General features: G+C 53.4%; 3 protein-coding genes across 3 annotated transcripts; 1 reads left to right on the top strand and 2 right to left on the bottom strand.

The window, feature by feature from the left end:
• Nucleotides 1–280: 280 nt before the first annotated feature.
• Nucleotides 281–5,193, bottom strand: spinb (spindlin b). Its single transcript, XM_086111163.1, has 6 exons — nucleotides 4,859–5,193; nucleotides 3,972–4,066; nucleotides 3,837–3,885; nucleotides 3,520–3,770; nucleotides 3,053–3,286; nucleotides 281–2,962 (listed from the first exon to the last, which is right to left on the bottom strand). Exons 2-6 carry the CDS (start codon nucleotides 4,021–4,023, stop codon nucleotides 2,763–2,765), a joined length of 786 nt encoding a protein of 261 aa, XP_085967289.1. The 5' UTR covers nucleotides 4,024–4,066; nucleotides 4,859–5,193; the 3' UTR covers nucleotides 281–2,762.
• Nucleotides 5,194–5,772: 579 nt separating this feature from the next.
• On the bottom strand, nucleotides 5,773–8,026 carry LOC147204495 (uncharacterized). Its single transcript, XM_086111148.1, has 2 exons — nucleotides 7,439–8,026; nucleotides 5,773–6,940 (listed from the first exon to the last, which is right to left on the bottom strand). The coding sequence occupies exons 1-2, from the start codon at nucleotides 7,515–7,517 to the stop codon at nucleotides 5,922–5,924; spliced, it is 1,098 nt and encodes a 365-aa protein (XP_085967274.1). The 5' UTR covers nucleotides 7,518–8,026; the 3' UTR covers nucleotides 5,773–5,921.
• A 106-nt stretch (nucleotides 8,027–8,132) lies between these two features.
• LOC147204494 (uncharacterized) lies at nucleotides 8,133–10,823 on the top strand. The gene is made up of 2 exons (XM_086111086.1): nucleotides 8,133–8,323; nucleotides 8,705–10,823. The coding sequence occupies exons 1-2, from the start codon at nucleotides 8,248–8,250 to the stop codon at nucleotides 10,816–10,818; spliced, it is 2,190 nt and encodes a 729-aa protein (XP_085967212.1). The 5' UTR covers nucleotides 8,133–8,247; the 3' UTR covers nucleotides 10,819–10,823.
• The last annotated feature ends 576 nt before the right edge of the window (nucleotides 10,824–11,399 follow it).

Genomic DNA, 11,399 nt, shown 5'->3' with positions numbered 1-11,399 from the left:
TTGTACTGTTGTTTTTTGGTCTTTTACTTCCTCCTCGATTTCCCTTTTTGCCATCCACTTCGTGTTTGCTAGTTCCTTTTTTAATTGTATTTTGTCACCCCCTTCCGGTGTGCCCCTTGTTTACTTTGTTTTAAAAAGTATTTGTCATCCTCTCACTTTATTTTTTGAGTTTACCTGATCGTCAAAAAAACTCTCCCCTCCGCCATATCATAATTGTCGTCCACTTCCTGTTGTGGCTGCAATCACCAGTCGGTGCACATAATGAAAAGAGACTCATAAGAATTGGGAAAAAAAATGTTTATTAGGTTTCTTCAATGTAATCAGCTTGAAGATGACATTGGTACAGACTTAAAGGGACGGGACTTCCAAAACAAACTCACGACCATTTTTAGTCCCCAACACACAAAAAAAAGGCACTTAAAAAAATAGAGCGAGAGAAAACCCCCAAGATACAAACATGCAACAACTTAACGTACACAAAACGCACATGCACCCTCGACACGCATGTTTCAGTGGCCCCGCCGGTTGTTTCCACGCTAACGCAAATGAGTCAAAATTCGCTACAACTAAACATCTACTCTGGTTGAGAACGTTGGCTCGCTCTTCACATCTGAGCTTCGGGGGTTCCGGAAGGTCCAAAAGGATCGTAAAAGCGCAATCCCCGGGAAGCACAAAGAAACATTCGAGAATGACATGAAGCACACCATACTGTTGTTGTCGTGCGCAACAAATTGACAAGATAGCCGCAGGTTTGGATTTCTAACAGCACGCGAAGCACCGACGCGAGGTCCAAGAAACCGAGCGCATATTCGAGAAGACTGATCAACAGCCGACCGGAACTTGAGCCGAGAACGTTGGAGAATATCAAGCGACAAAACGATGGCTTTGTCTAACAAGCAGCAAAGGGAAACGTTTGATCTCACATTCTCTGAGTCTTACCCTTCAGACGCCAGAAAATGTTGGAGGAAATCCAACAGCAAAAAGGAACATTCTCGAACGATGGCCACCAAGCCAAAGCACGTGTCAGACCAACGCCCGATGACGTCTTGTTCACATTGGTCTTCGGGAAGGGCTTGCAACGTTCTATAATGTCCAACATCCAAACCTGACCACGTCTTGCTCTTCAGACGGCAAGAGAATGTTACTCTAGAAAATCCCAACAGCAAAAGCGACTTTCTGGAACGCCAACCCAAAAGATGCGAACAGCAAGCTCGAGCACAGTCTCGGGGAACCAATCATCACTCCGACGCCAGACCGCATCTTGTTCTCCAGTCTGATCTCAGCACGTGCGTCGTACAACGTCAAACGATTGCAAAAGCGCAACAAAAAGCAAAACAAACATTCGAGAATGACATGCGAGAACATCGAGCGGAGGCAGATCCATGTCTGCTCGTTAGGTTCTCCATTTCATTCTTCAGTCAGAGCTCACCGTATTGTTTTAGAATGTCCAATGAATGCGAAAGGTCCAGAATGTCGTTCAAGAACACGCGGTGAGGCACGTACTGTATTCGCAAAGGCCCAATCGTCAGATCAAGGCCAGATGTCGTCATCGCCGTGTTGCTCTTTCACCAGAGCTGGGAACGTTTTGGAATGCTACAAGGTCAGCAAGTCCAGTGCAGGACGTCACGCCGGCCATTCCGAGGTTGCCCGACTTTGGCCTTGTCCACCGACACGTCGTCTCTGGCTCGAGTGACGCCAGTTTGCTCGACAGCTGGAGCGCAAGCTAACGACGCTCATGGTGCTAGCAGTCAAGAGGGAAATTGTCCCGTCAACCAACTGTTAGCTTTCTCTGGGAGGCTCATCATGAATTTGGACTGCAACTTCAGTGCTCGCTGCTCAAGCCGCTAAGTTAGCGGTCCAGAGAAAACATAAAACGCTGTGATGTAATCAACTCGAACTTGAAGGCTATCCGCGCAGGCTATTGTTGCCGACGGTCAAGACGCATCTTAAATGTGATGTCAATGGGGACGGAGGAGCCAACAAATTTTCATGAATTTCGGCAGCGATTTCCGTGCTAGCCAACGATACTAGTTAAGCTAGCAGTCCGCAGAGCTTTATACGTTGCGACGTCAATAAATGGTATCCGGGTTAGCTTGCTAACGATGCGTTCCCATCAATATCAACTAGAACTTGGGCGCTACTATCTGCACATGCTAATAATGCTGACGTCCGGACAATTTTGTCGATGTGACGTCAACGGCGCCCGAATAGATGGCCACCAAACGACCCTGAATTTGGGATACAACTTGAGTGCTGGCTAACGATACTACTGAAGCTAGCAGTCCAGAAATCCATCAATGTTGCGATTTCATCCGGTTAGCATGCGTCCTCACGAATCTCAACTCGAACTCAGGTGCTATCTGCGCAAGCTAATGACGCCGGAGATCCAGACGGCTCTTAAATGTGATGTCGGTGGCGTCCGCTGAGCCCGTCAACAGATTAGCATGAATTCGGACAACAATTCGAGCGCTGGCTAACGACGCTAACAAAGCTAGAAGTCCAGCGAGATCCTTAAATGTTGCGACGTCACCAAGGGTATATCCAGTTAGCCTGCCAACGGGGGGGTTTCCATGAATTTTGACTCCAACTTGAATTCACAGCCACACAACCTAAAGATGCGAAGGGTCCAGAGAAGTCCAGTCAAGCTCCGCCGACGGCTTCCGTGGCGTCGTCCAAAGCCGACGGCGGCCGGCGTGTTCTCAAAAGAACGACGTGCGTGTCCGCGTGTCTCAAAGGGCGCGTCGGCGGAGGCGGGAACGGCCTTAGGTGGTCTTGACCAGGTCGTAGACGTAGATGTGGAAGTCGTCGTCAAACTTGATGAAGTAGACGGAGGGCTTGGCCTCCACCTGATGGATGACCATCCCCGAGCGCTTGCCTCCGTCCTCTTTGGCGTACTCCACCTGCTTGCCCACCAGGCTGTCCACCACCTCGCCCGGCTCGCGCTCCGACGCCGCGCTCTCGCCTGCGGGGCACAACGGGGGAGGCAGAATGGAGACAGGGAAGCCGGCCGCGTGCGGCCCCCCCCGTGACTTGGCCTTCCCGTTTCACTCACTGGCGTCGGGCATGATGCGCAGATCTCCCTCCTTGTAGTCGTCCAGCAGCTGGTACATGTAGAGCACCGGGTCCTTCTCGTACGTGATGAAGAACCAGGACGTCATGATGGGCGCCCGGGCCAGCACCATCCCCCGCCACTCCTCCTTGGGCCCGTCCTCCGTTTCGAACATGTGCTCCACCGCCTTGCCGATCATGGCGTCCGCCAGCAGCGCGTCCGTCGCGCGGGCCGGGGCTGAAGTCAAACGTGAAGATTCTAAAAACGGATAGCCGGACGCGGCGCTAACTCGGCTCTCCTCGTAAACAAAAGGGCAGCGTGATTAGCTCCCCGTCTACGTTTTTCTGTAGGAAACTCAAATATTTGACACCTACAATCAACCACCCCGTTCAACGTGTTGGTGTTTTAGTGTTTATGAAAAAATATATTTTTTTTTACTACATGGCCGGGCGCGATCGGCACTTCCTTACCCACTCGGTCGGGCAGCACCTGGAGTCCGAGGACCCGCTGGTCGCTGTGCAGTTCCAGGCCGTAGATGCAGTCGAAGCCATCGTACTTGATCAGGTAGAGGGACGGGTTGACGGGGACCTGGTCCAGAACGGTCCCCTTCCACTGGGACGACTTACTGCCTTCCTTCCACACGTGCTGGATCCTGCAGCCCACAATGTTCGTCTTGGCCGGGGACAAAGTTCCGCTGGGCCCCACGTCGCTCTTATGCTTCCTGCCAAAGAGGACAAGACATTTCGCAACCTCTCGTTCTTCTTTGCCGTCTTGGTCTCGGTCTTACTTGTGAGGATTCCTCCTCTTCATCATGTTGACTGACACACCAGAATGTCCTGCAACACAAAGTCCCCACAACCCCCCCGCGTCCGGTCGGTGTGGGCCGCTCAGGGAAAATGGCAAAACGGTGGCGGACACTCACCTCCGTCCGCTCGTAGCCGCGGGGCCTCTGGGCTCTTGAAGGGGGTCTTCATTCATCCACCTGGGTGGGGGGGGGGGGACACCAGAGGGACGAGGCTGGGGAGGAATGGGAGGGGGACAAACGGGGAGGAGGAACACCAGGTATTAGAACAGCCCCTGAACCATTCACACTGGGGGGGGGGGGGGGGGGCTGACTAATTCCCGGAGAGAAAGACCAAACTCTGGCTCCTGTTCAACCTGAAGACAGAAAAAAAAAATCATCCTCCCGTTGTTTCTTTTTTTTTTAACCGTTCTAATGGAGCAACACCTAGGATAGACCAGAACCGAGACACACTCAATACCAAACTCAGACCAGTACCAAAACATCCTTAGCTGGGAAAATGTGGATGGGAACCAAAGTGCGATTGAACCAGGAACAAAAGTTCGCTTTAGAACAGAACCACAACACACTTGGACCGGTGCCACGAACATTTCAATCCTGAACTAATAGACTGAAAAATGAGCGGCGGCGTCATTTTCCTGCGCCAAACAAGTTTTCGCCTGAGAGTGACGTCACGACTTCCCCCTCGTGTTTGGAATGCTGAGTCTTAATGGTCGGCACACAAACAGGGGGGCAACATGTTTTTGTTCTTTCCTTCGAAACATCGGAAAGCTAACGGAGCTAACGGGTTAGCCTGCGCACGTGTGAGGAATCTGGCTTGCCCGCACGGTCCCACTGCGGAAAACATTTGGGACAAAAAATGCGCATCGTGTGTGCGCGGAACAAAGGAGGCGTCGAGCTGACAACACGCACAAGCCGTAGCGCCAAATCAGCCGCCGCGCTTTGGCGCAAAGCGCCGAAAAAACGCGCGCGGCGAGGCGCGCAACTGCTCCGTTTCGTTTTCTTACCGACTCGAACGTTCGGCGTCGCCGCTCAATCGCAGTCGAGCTCCGGGTTCCTATTGATCAGCTTTTTTTCCCCTCCGCCAGCTTTCCCCGCCGCCGCGCCAAGCTAGCCGCGCCAACAACGGAAGCGCGGGTGAAGGAGGGACGCGATGCCTTTCAAAGTTGAACATTAGCTGCGAACGAGGGGACAGGAAGTGGATCGGAGGTCGCTACGATGGCCTCGCACGCAGAATGGCCGATATTTTTAAAAACATCTTTCTGGTGGACGACATATGATCTTTAAACCCACGAGCCAATCACTCGCACTAACATTCACTTTTATTTACAAATCGTACCGGAAGTAAGATGTCAAAAATAGTCATCGTGGTGCCTTTTTCGTGGTACATTCTTGCTGCTGGAGGCTGTAAAATTCCCCAGTGTGGGACAAGTAAAGGATATCTTATCTTATCTTTTCTTATTTGGCGAAATAGTGAGTTTTCCTGCAAAATACTGCGCTATTGCGTTTGCGCGCGCAATCTCTCTATCTTTCTTTTTTTTTTTTGTAAACGCCGATTGTTTCGAGAGTCGGGCGGCCCAGCGGTCGAGTGGTTAGCACGTCGACCTCACAAGTGCAAAGACACCGGGTTCGATTCCAGCTCCGGCCTCCCCGTGTGGAGCTTGCGCGTTCTCCCTGTGCCTGCGTGGGTTTTCTCCGGGTGCTCCGGTTTCCTCCCACATTCCCAAAACATGCGTGGCAGGCTGATTGAACACTGTGTGTGAATGTGAGCACGGATGGTTCGTCAGTGTGCCCTGCGATTGGCTGGCAAAGCGGTTCAGGGTGTCCCCCGCCTCCTCCCCAAAGACAGCTGGGATCGTCTCCTGCACACCCCCCCCTCCGACCCTTGTGAGGATAAAGCCGTTCAGAAAAAGGATGGATGGATGTTTCCAGAGTTTTGTTTTATTTAATAATGGCAATTCTTTGTTCGATGTAAAACAACAAATGGTGAATCGATCATTAGTTTTGGCAACACGTGTATCCGGAAACAGCTTTTCCCGTAACGTGTTTGCCCGCGGGGGGGGCAGCACACTATTGCGGCGGAGTACCGCCCGAGGTTTTTCTCTCTCTGTTGTGTCTGCGCATCATGTGCGCAGTCAAAGTCTTACTCTGGGCGTAGCTTCCGCCGCAAAGCGAGCAACTGTAAGGTCTTTCTCCCGTGTGCGTTCTCGTGTGCGAGACCAGATTTTGCTTCTGGGAGAAGGTTTGCTCGCAAACGGAACAACGAAAGGGTTTTTCTCCCGTGTGGATTTTCATGTGCGACTCCACGTGGGACTTATGAAGGAAGGCCTTCTCGCAAAACGGGCAAGCGAACGGCCTCTCGCCCGTGTGTATTCTCATGTGCTTGACCATGTTTGGCTTTTGCGAGAACCTTTTCCCACACACCGAGCACGGGAAGGGTTTTTCTCCCGTGTGCGTTCTCATGTGGGATTCCACGTGCGTCTTTCGAGAATACGTCTTCCCGCAAATGGAACAGCCAAAGGGATTTTCTCCCGCGTGTGACCTCACGTGCGCCGTCATGGTCTCCTTGTGCGGGAAGGCTTTACCGCAGGTTGAACAACGAAAGGGTTTCTCTCCGGTGTGTATCCTCACGTGCGCCTGCACGTGTTCCTTTCGAGCAAACGTTTTGCCGCAAAACGGGCAAGCGAACGGCTTCTCTCCCGCGTGCGTTTTAGCCGAACGTTTGACACGGGCCGTCTCCTCCTCGGGGCATCTGGACCGTTTCTTGTCGCTTTCACGATCTGCGCGGCTCCTCTGAGTTTCTTCCTTGTCCCCGCCGTCTGACGGCGGAGCTAAGAGGTCGTCCGGCGGGAGTCCTCCACCCCGACCGCCACCACGAGGCCGCGACCGCTCGGCCGGCTCCTTTCCGTCGTCTTCAATCTTCACGCCAACGAGCGTTATCGGAACCGCGCTGACGTCGGCCTCCTCCTCTTCCTCTTTCACGCGGGGGCGCCGTGGATCCCCTTCTTCCTCTTCGATGCAGCGGAGCAGCGGCTCGTCTTTCTCCAAACGGGACCTTCCGTCCTGACGATCGTTCAATCGCTGGACGCCTGGACGGAGTAGTCAACTTTTCAGACATGCCGGCGGCCCGAGCAACAGTCAGACACTTGGCTTCGTCAGTCCCGTTAGCTAACATAGAAATGGAAAGTCAACCATTTATTGATTGATTTTATTTTCAACGTGACACGTACAAAAGGAAACGTTCTGTCAATACGCTTCCCGTTTGGCAACTTTTCAAGCTGACCGCGGCTCCCCGGATGTGTGCTCTTCAAATAGTTTGGACAAAGCGCTTGTCATGCTGCGGTCCAAATAGCTTTCGTCGCCCACCTTGGCACCCTGCTGCAACTTTATCAACATCCGAGCACCCCCCCCCCCCCCCCCCCCCCGGCTGCCGCGCCGACCCACGCGTTGCCTCCCATCCAGACTGCAAACGCGCTTTTCCATGCGCTTTGTATTCGACTCCAAATCGTTTGACCGTCACTCCAGGACAGTCTCCTTTTCTCTACTCTGGAAGGAAAATCTTCAAAGCAGAAGACTGGTGGACTGACCTTGGATCGGGATGGGGGTCTTGGCAACGCTTTCCAGTTGTTTACGTTGTAGTTCGCTCTCCTCGTGCGACGACGCCATAATTCAGTGAACTGGTCTCAATATGATAGCGTTCGCCCCCGTACCAACGATTTCAACTAACCGACGGACTGACGGATGTTTCTAAAATCGATTTCGGGTGCTTGCCGCTGTATCATGTTCGTCTGGTCTGAATCCGCACCAACTTCCGGGTTTCTCTTTTTCGGCGGTGGCTCCGGGGGAGTGCACGACTGCCATCTTGCGGCGGAATTCAAGACACGTCTTCTTTTTTAGCTTCGCTCACCAGATTGACGACCATAAAAATGTGATCGCGAAAAAAACTCGACAGACTATCCGTTAGCAGAAATGTGTACACATTGACCTTGAGCGGATTGACTCGCTACTATCGGCGCATCTGCCTTTTGCGTTTGCACATTCACATTTGATCTGCTATCACAGGCGATTCTGTCAATAAAGAACGCTCGAAAACAAAGTCTTCAAAATAACCCTGAAAAAAAAGGCACCAAAACACTTGAAGCCTCAGAAAAGTCCTTCGGGTTGAGCGATTTCATTTTCGAAGCTTGTTCGATACCGCCGCAAGTGAGCAGCCGAGTGTTGCCGTGGCTGCTCACTTGCCGTAAACCACCAGCGAAGAAGAAAAAGGCGGAAGTTGGCGCGGCAAATCAACAACAAAGAAAAAAAGAGGCCGGAGACCAGCTGAAATCGAGTGCAAGTCGAACGAGTTGGCCCTGCGGGAGCGACTCGCGACGCATTTTCCGCCTTCGACAGAACAATGACGTCGTGCCAACGACGAGGCGAACGGCCGGAAGCCGTTGGCGAGAATGTCATCGTCTTGTTGTCCAGCCAAGGTCTGTCCGCGGGTCCGCTGCTCTTCTTCTGCCTTTCCCATTTGCAATCACGACTCAAATAAAGCGAGTCATTTATTTGAGTATAAAGCGAGTCACCATTCGGAATAAAAGACAATGCCGGTGCGTTGCCCTGTTTGGCTTTAAAAAAAAAACAAGACGTCCCAACAGTTTTTTTCTTTTTTTTACACCTTCCACCCAAATTTGTTAAAAAAACATTTGAGTTCTTGAACCTATTCGAGCATGGATTGAATTTGTTGTCGTGACTGGTGGTCGGGCTACTCGGAGAAGTCGTTCCACCACCGTCGAACCTGAAAGTTGTTCTGATCGACAAAACGACCGACAGCGGTTACGCCAAGGTAAGCGATTGTTTTTGTCTTGCAGATGTCCAGCAGCCGAACGGGAGTCGGGATGAGCTGCCCCCTCACCGGCAAGGAGGGAGCTCCGGCTCGCAGCCGCTTGACGTCAAAGAGGAAGCGGCGCGTCCGCGGCCTTCCCGCGTGAAGGAGGAAGAGGAGGAAGCCGACGTCAGCGCGTGGCCGCTGCTCGTGGTCTCTGTGAAAAGCGAAGACGGGGAAGACGAAGCCTCGGAGCCGTCGCGGCTGCATCGGGAGAGTCCCCGCGGAGGCGGCCTCTTCGCTCCGCTTTCAGTCAACGATGGCCATGACTCGGAAGAAAAGCGGCACGCTATCGAACGCGCCAGGACGCCCCTTGGCGAGAAACCCTTTTGTGGCCCCGTTTGCAGCCCGACGCGGTCTCCAAGAGGAAGGCTGGAGAAACACCTGAGAGCGCACACGGGAGAAAAACCCTTTAGTTGCGCAACATTTGCTCCCAGCTTCTCGGGAAAGGTCGGCTTGGCGACACGCGGCGGAGAAAAGCCTTTGAATTGCTCGACTTGTGACTTGGAGCTCGAGCTTTGCCCTCGGTCGCCGGGGACGAGCTCCGCTTTGCAGCAGGAGGATCCGCGGCCCACCCGTGTGAAGGAGGAAGAGGAAGAGGGCGAGGGGCTCCCCCGTGTGAAGGAGGAAAGGCAGGAGGCCGACGCGAGCACGTTGTCACCCACTGTTGGCTCCGTGAAGACCGAGGACCAGCCACGCCAGCGCTCACCCTTTCGTCAGGGCGGAGACCGCCGCCAAGGACGACCGCGAGACAACCTCTTGGCCGCGCGGTCACCGTCCGACCGCGCGGAAGAGTCTTTGAGGAGCAACGCAGACCGCGCACGAGACAACCAACGGTCGAAATGCTCCGGGGAGCCGAAGACTCGTATCCAAGCGGAAGAGGAGGAAAAGGAGGAAGGGGCGGAGGACCACGTCGGCGCGTTGCCGCTGCTGGTTGTCTCTGTGAAAAGCGAAGATCAGGAAGACGAGGCGCCCGAGCGGTCCCGGCCTCATCGGGGCAGCCCGAGCGGAGACGGCTGCGGAGGAGGACCCCCACCGGACGACGTCTTAGCGCCTCCGTCAGACGGCGACGCCGCGGAAGACCCTTGGAGGGGCGGCGCGAGCTGCGAAGGTGGCGACCAACCCTCGACATGCTCAGGGGCCGAAGAGGCAAATTCCAAAAGACTTTTCAGCGCCTCGGCTTGCGTCAAAAGCCTCGCTCGCGAACAACGGACACCTGGCCGCGCGGGGGCGCAGCCCGGGGAGAAACCCTTCAGTTGCTCAGTGTGCGGCGCGACGTGGTCCCGGAAAGGAAGTCTGGAAAACCACATGCGAACGCACACGGGAGAAAAGCCCTTTTTATGCTCGACTTGTGGTCAGACGTTCTCGCGAAAGGAAAACATGGTGTCGCACATGAAACTGCACTCAGGAGAGAGGCCCTTCACTTGCTCAAGTTGCGGTCAGACGTTCTCCCGCCGGTCAAACTTGGAGAGACACGTGAGATCGCACAAGAGAGAAGTCGGTGGAGAGAAACCCTTTGGTTGCGCCACCTGTGGCAAGTTCTTCTCCCAAAAGCGCCAACTGGTGGCGCACCAGACGGCGCACACGGGAGAAAGACCCTTCAGTTGCTCAACTTGTGGGCAAACCTTCTCCCGAAAGACAAACCGGGAGAGACACATGAAATCGCACAGAGGAGAAAAACCCTTCAGCTGCTCCGTTTGTTGCAAAACTTTCCCGCGAAAGCGCAACCTGGAACGGCACACGAGATCGCACACGGGAGAAAAACCTTTTAGTTGCCCTACTTGCGGTAAAAAACTCTCTGGAAAGCCGAGCCTGCTGACGCACATGAGGTCGCACACGGGGGCAAAACCCTTCAGCTGCTCAACTTGCGGCCAAACCTTCTCTCGGAAAGGCAACATGGAAGCTCACGCGAGGTTACATGCTGGAGAAAAACCCTTCCGCTGTTCCATTTGTTGTAAAAGCGTCTCTCGAAAGTCAAACTTGGAGAGACACGTCAGGTCACATCGGGGAGAAAAGGACCCGGGTGCCTCGGCTTGTGGCCAAACGTTCTCCGGCAAGTCCGAGGCGGCGACACCCACCCAGGGGAGAAGTGGGCGCTAAACAAGCCGCCGCCGTTCAGCGCGCTGCTTTTTTTACTTCGAAGATTGCCGCCCACCCGCTGCGAGGCGAGCGGCCCCGTGGCCCGTGCTAAAAAGAGTTTCCCACCAGCGATGGGACATTGCGACTTCCCCGGAATGTTGTCCAAGTGACCATTGGAACACACGCGTTACAATCGTTACGAATACGTCGTTGCACAATGAAAAACAACAAGTTTTTTTTTTAAATTTTAATAATCGATTACTTTGTTGATTAAGTGGTGAAATTGATCCCTTTTTTCAATAGAATTTTCCATCCCCCTCATTCAAAAACATGACATCATTTCAATTTTACAGCGCAGTAAATGTGCCGTCGTACGTTCGTCATGATTCAGCTCATGTGTGACTTCAGATTTCTCTTGAGCAAATGTTTCCTGACACTGCGAGCGACTAAAAGTTTTTGCTACTTCATACATCATGTCCTCGATTATCGTAGTCGCTTGTTAATTGATAATACGAGTGCAGCCTGCACGACCGGAGACAATTTCCTTGTGTGTTCTACATACTTGGCCGTTAAAGATGATTCGGATTCTGATGGGGAGGCTT

The sequence above is a fragment of the Hippocampus guttulatus genome, chromosome 5 (assembly GCF_054856545.1).
Source record: "Hippocampus guttulatus isolate MCC_2025c chromosome 5, RoL_Hgut_1.0, whole genome shotgun sequence".
Lineage (NCBI taxonomy): Eukaryota > Metazoa > Chordata > Actinopteri > Syngnathiformes > Syngnathidae > Hippocampus > Hippocampus guttulatus.
The sequence above is the reverse complement of the archived record's forward strand: the minus strand, read 5'-3'. Positions and strand labels throughout refer to the sequence as shown.

What these genes read in the sequence shown, in the direction of transcription:
- spinb (XM_086111163.1), bottom strand. Translation starts at nt 4,023, where the DNA reads ATGAAGACCCCCTTCAAGAGCCCAGAGGCCCCGCGGCTACGAGCGGAC. An exon ending in GCGGCTACGAGCGGACGGAG is followed by an intron (nt 3,886 to 3,971) that starts GTGAGTGTCCGC and finishes TTTGTGTTGCAG; the next exon opens with GACATTCTGGTGTGTCAGTC. An exon ending in GGTGCTGCCCGACCGAGTGG is followed by an intron (nt 3,287 to 3,519) that starts GTAAGGAAGTGC and finishes GTTTGACTTCAG; the next exon opens with CCCCGGCCCGCGCGACGGAC.
- LOC147204495 (XM_086111148.1), bottom strand. Translation starts at nt 7,517, where the DNA reads ATGGCGTCGTCGCACGAGGAGAGCGAACTACAACGTAAACAACTGGAA. An exon ending in GACCCCCATCCCGATCCAAG is followed by an intron (nt 6,941 to 7,438) that starts GTCAGTCCACCA and finishes TACTCCGTCCAG; the next exon opens with GCGTCCAGCGATTGAACGAT.
- LOC147204494 (XM_086111086.1), top strand. Translation starts at nt 8,248, where the DNA reads ATGACGTCGTGCCAACGACGAGGCGAACGGCCGGAAGCCGTTGGCGAG. An exon ending in CGTCTTGTTGTCCAGCCAAG is followed by an intron (nt 8,324 to 8,704) that starts GTCTGTCCGCGG and finishes TTTGTCTTGCAG; the next exon opens with ATGTCCAGCAGCCGAACGGG.